General features: G+C 42.8%; 1 protein-coding gene across 1 annotated transcript in view; it reads right to left on the reverse strand.

Moving 5' to 3' along the window:
- GALM (galactose mutarotase) overlaps nt 1–5062 on the reverse strand; it is a 51550-nt gene that overhangs the window by 31898 nt on the left and 14590 nt on the right. Inside the window, exon 4 of the mRNA XM_007445776.1 lies at nt 2087–2168. Within this exon, the coding sequence (XP_007445838.1) occupies nt 2087–2168 (82 nt within the window). The remainder of the gene's footprint in view (nt 1–2086; nt 2169–5062) is intronic.

The following is a 5062-nucleotide window of genomic DNA, read 5'->3' on the forward strand; positions in this document are numbered from 1 at the left end:
TTTTTCCCCTTAAGAATTTTGAACTACCAGCCATAAACACAGCCCTATTGTTTTAAAGATGCCGAAATAAAGATGCCCAAACAAAAGCCCTTACCTAAAGTAAGGCAGGTGCCCAGTAAACTTTAGTATCTTACTTGGATCCCTGGATCTTTCTTTTTTTCCCATTTTGAAAATTTGAAATAATTTTAGACTTACAAAAATGTTGCAAAAATAATACATCTATGTGTACCCTTCACCCAACTTTCTCTGCCCTTTTTCTGCCTCATGATCCAGTCAAGGATCCCATGTTGCATTTAATAATTGTATCTCCTTAGTCTCCTCTGTGACTGCTCCTCAGTCTTTTTTTGTCCTTCACGATCTTGATATCTTTGAAGAGTACTGGTCAGTTATTTTGCACATGATCCCTCAATTGGGTTCATGTCATGTCTTCTCCTGAATGGACTGAGGTTCTGCATTTTTGACAGAAAACCACACAAGTGATGTGCTTTTTTCAGTGCATTATATGAGGGGGATGTAATGTCAACAGTCTTCTTACTTGTGATGTAAACCAAGTAACTAACAAAGATGGTGCCCTTGGCTTCTAATTGCTCATATTCTATCACCTAAGCTCTTTATTGGAGCAGAGGTGACAACTAAGGTACTAGTACCCTTACACAGGGTGGGAACAGAAGGGACAGGTCTTCCTGACCTTTCACACGTAGCTACCATAGCAATGGGCTTCTGGAGGGCTGGCGCCCTAAACAGAAGCCTGAGAGAACAGACCACAGGACATAAGCCATCTGATAAAGGAGCTATGAGGTAACACATCCGAGAAGCCAAGTCACTGTCAGACACAGGTAAGAGACCTAGATCAGGCAAGGGCAGCATGAAGGTGGCCCTTCCTCCAGAAGGGGAACTGATACAGAAAGTGTTTGTGTCTTTCTAGATTTCTGTTCTTCCTTCCCTTCATCCTCTACTTTTGTTTACTTTAGTTTTCTTTGACGATGCCTTCTACGTTCAGCTGATCTCTGATTTTAACAAAATCCCAATAAGAATATGTATCTACTGCTTTGGGGATAATTATTACAAGTTAATTTCTATAAACTGCCACAAATAACAGCACCCCTGCCATTCATCTTGTCATCTATCTGTCCCCTGGAGCCAGATGGGGTACACGTACAATCTAGTACAAAACTATACCCCTCAATCCTGGAGATAACACATGAACCAAGGTTCTTTCTTTCCTTTTTTAAATTGAGATATAATTCACATACCCTTTTAAAGTGCACAATTCATCAATGTTTAGTATATTTACAAGGTTGTGCAACCATCACCACTGTCTAATTCCAGAATCTTTCACCCCAAAAAGAAATCTAGTACCCATTGCCACTCCCCATTCTCCTCTGTCCCCAGCACCTGGCAACTCACTAATCTACTCTCTATCTCTATGGATTTGCCTATTGAACCAAGGTACTTTTGATCCCAAATAATAATAACCAAAATGATCTCAATCCAGTAAACCTAGGAGACACACACACACACACACACACACACACGAAATTTGACTCTGCCAACACCTCGCCTTCCCTTTTGGTACGCAGAACTCCTCCTTCCACCCCATCGCCCTAACTGTGTCTCAGAGGTGATGTATTTGTCCTCCTCAGGGTACAACCCATCCAACCCTTTCCTTTTCTGTCAAAAACCATGACATGTTCTATCAGCGTCCTGCATTTGTGAGGTAATGCTTAGGTAAATTTATCTCTGCTAAGATGCTAAGGAGTAACAGATTTACATTTTAATACAGAACTTTTGGAGTCTATGGCTCAGCTAGGATGACCATCTGACCCAGCTTTTTGGGATTATCTCATTTTATGCCTGTTGCCCTGGCAAAATTATTAATAGCCTCCCCTTTCCCTCTCAAGACTGTCCTGGTTTGGGCGTTTAAGTGTATGGTCACCCAACCATAACCAAAATAAATGACTAATCATGGTAGTTATGGGCATTGTGTCAAGCCAACAAGGGAAATATATTTAGGGAAATGAAGTTTTAATGTTTCTCACACTGCACCGCAGCTCTGCATTCCCATAAAAGGTTTAAATTCACCAACCTGTAGGAATCAGGGTTTCATCCACAGGCAAAAAAGCATCAGCTTCTATAGTGACTTCATGGTCATATATATTCGGGGACCCCTGGGAGAGAAAAAGTAGAGAAAGAAAAGAAGGTTTAGTGCTCAGTCTTATTTTATATATTTGCTTTATAACTTCTCTTGCAGAAATGTTTTCAAGTATTGACGAAAGCTTTAGAAATCCCATTTGACCTATGATGATGATTAATTCGTTCATTTAAGTTAGGTAGATAGGGGCTCAAAAATAGCAGCCGGTGCATTTGGAAGAAACTTTCGAGTGTGACCCCAGCATGCATGTTCTTTTCTGAATGGAATTATGAAAGTGAAAAGTCAGAGAAACAACAGTGGTTTGAAAGCCTTTTGGATTTTGACTTATTAGCAGAGGGTTTTCTTCTACTGTCCTCACATGCCAGGCAAACAAAAGAGCAAGGGTCAGTGACCTGTAACACACAGGTGCTGGACGGCCAAAGCATCACCTCTAGGCTCACTAGGGGTGGGCCATGTCACCCCTTCTCTGGCCTAGTTCCCACTCAGAGGACCCACACCCTTCTCCATGGCAGAAGCCTGGAAGTCAGAACTGGGGTCCCATTTCCCCCGTAAAGATGCAGCCTGACCTCCTGGTGGAGTCAAAGGCTGGTCCCTGAAGCACTGGTCAGTGGTCAGAAAGGCCCGGGGTCTAGTTCTGGACTTATTTCCTTCAGTATAAAATCGGGCTGATGTCCCCATTCTGTCCAGGGTTCTTGGGGAAGAGTTCAGTAAGGATGCATTGTGTTGCTTACAAACTGGAAAATACACATATATGTTTCTAATAAAAAGGATTACATTTTAATAGCAGTATTTTAAAGCTTCACAGCAAAAGATGTGGAAAGGAAACCAAGTGAGGGCTTTTGTTGAGTGAATGCTCAAAAATAAACGAAACCAGTAGTTTTCAGCTAGGGATGGTTTTGCCCCACAGGTGTCTAGAGACATTTTTGATTGTCACGGCTGGGGGTGGTAATGCTACTGGGAAAGCAGTCGTGTGAAGAGGCCAGGGATTCTGCCAAACAGCCTACCATGCTCAGGTCAGCCTCCGCACCCCCGCAACAAGGAGTCACCTGGCCCCAAATGTCAACAGTGCCGAGGTTAAGAAACCCTGAGCTCAGCTAAATTGAAGGCTCCGAGGGGTTCCTGAGAAGTGAGCAGAGAGAGGCAGAGTGCTCTGGGTTAACTGAAAACATATTCTGCTGTCAGAAGGCCTCAGCCACACAATCAAATGGAGTCGTCCAGAGGACAAAGGCCAAGATTTCAGAGGCTGTGAGAATAGATGTCTAAACATGACAGAAATTGGTTTGTTTACACTACCAGGAGGCTCTGTTTCTAACAAACTATGATTCTCTTGTACTGTCCCAGCGGTCAAGTGTAGGAGTGGGTGGGAGACAAGGCTGGGGCAGAGGCTTCTGCCCACACTATCTTAGCCACTTGTTTGGTCCCTGATCTGACCTGGGAAGGCAGGTCCAAAATGGGAGTGGCCTGCACCCCCGCCTAGAGCTGTTCCAGCCTAGAGGGGTCTCTCTCCTGTGTGGCTCTCCCTACTGTCACCTCAGGCCTCAGGCTACTGCCAGTACCGAAGAGGCCCCTGGGACTGAGGGTAGCAGCTGTGAGGGAATGAGAATTTGGGACTCTTTCTTTGGCTCTAATTGTTCAATGCTCAGTTCAAGGTTGAGTAGTAGTCCATTGTATAAATATATCACAACTTATCTGTTCTCCTATTGATAGACTTTTGGGTTGTTTTGAGTTTTTTTTATTATTATGAGTAGAGCTTCTTAGGAATTTCCTTGTTCTGTTTGTTTTTTAGCACTAGGGCAGGAAGAAAATGATTCAGTATGAAAATCACACACCACTAAATTAAGTCCAAGATGTTGGGAAGAAGCCTGGGAGGAGGAGGAAAGGAACACTGACTAGGCACCCACTCTCTGAATTGTTGGGTCATTAAACAGCAGTAACATTCCTTCAGTAAAGGAAGCACGCTTTTCATTTTATGACCCTTCTGACCTGGAATAATGCAATGTCTACTCTGGTGGAATATTACTGTTGGATTCTTTTCCTTTTCAGGCTGATGAAAACTTGGCAAGGAATGCTGATTCACAAACAGAACTGAGGCCCATCTCTGAGTTCAGTGTTTGCTTTGGTTAACTTTCGCTGCTACTATTTGTAACATTAACCATTTGTAAAGCTCACTGCAGCTTGGATAGGGCTTTAAAGACCTTTTTGTGCGTTGCCACTACCACTTCCTTACTTCAGCTCTTATCACCTCTAGCAGGATATAACAGACACTATTGGTTACTACCCAAAAGCTATCTCAACTCCATTATCAGTACCCTCCCCTTCCCCTGGCAGAACACTGACTTGTTGATTTTTCCTATGTGAGGATATATTCAGGGAAAGGAACCCCACCCAGGCCCCAGAGGGCAAACTTTGATTTGTCTAAGCCAACCATGGTAGTCTAATTCCCTTGCTGGTGATTGGGTTAAGCAGAGCGGAAGACACACTTCTGGCTGACAAAACGTGAGGAAAGTCTGCTGAGGAGCTTCTAGAAAAAGTTTTGCTTGTTCTTAAAAATGGAACATTAGAGATATGAAAAAAAAGAATAGTTCCTTTTTTTAATCTCTGGATGTGACTATATGAAGAGGTGATTCATGGAGCTGTGGCAACCATCTTGTGACCACGAGGGGATAAGCTGGAAGACAAAAACCATAGCACTGAAGAAGCAGAATGGACCGATGGAAGAATTTGGGTCCTTGATGACATACCTAAACAGTCATACCAAAACCAGAACTATTGCTTTTCATCTCAAATTGCCCCAGGCCTGCTTTCATAGATCTTTAGATAAAGTTTCAGTTAAAAAAAAAAAAGTTCTCCCAGTTTTGTGTTAGATAAGAAAGGAACAGCCAAAAAAAAAAAAAAAAAATAAACCAACCC

This window comes from Lipotes vexillifer, unplaced genomic scaffold (genome assembly GCF_000442215.2).
Source record: "Lipotes vexillifer unplaced genomic scaffold, Lipotes_vexillifer_v1.1 scaffold278, whole genome shotgun sequence".
Lineage (NCBI taxonomy): Eukaryota > Metazoa > Chordata > Mammalia > Artiodactyla > Lipotidae > Lipotes > Lipotes vexillifer.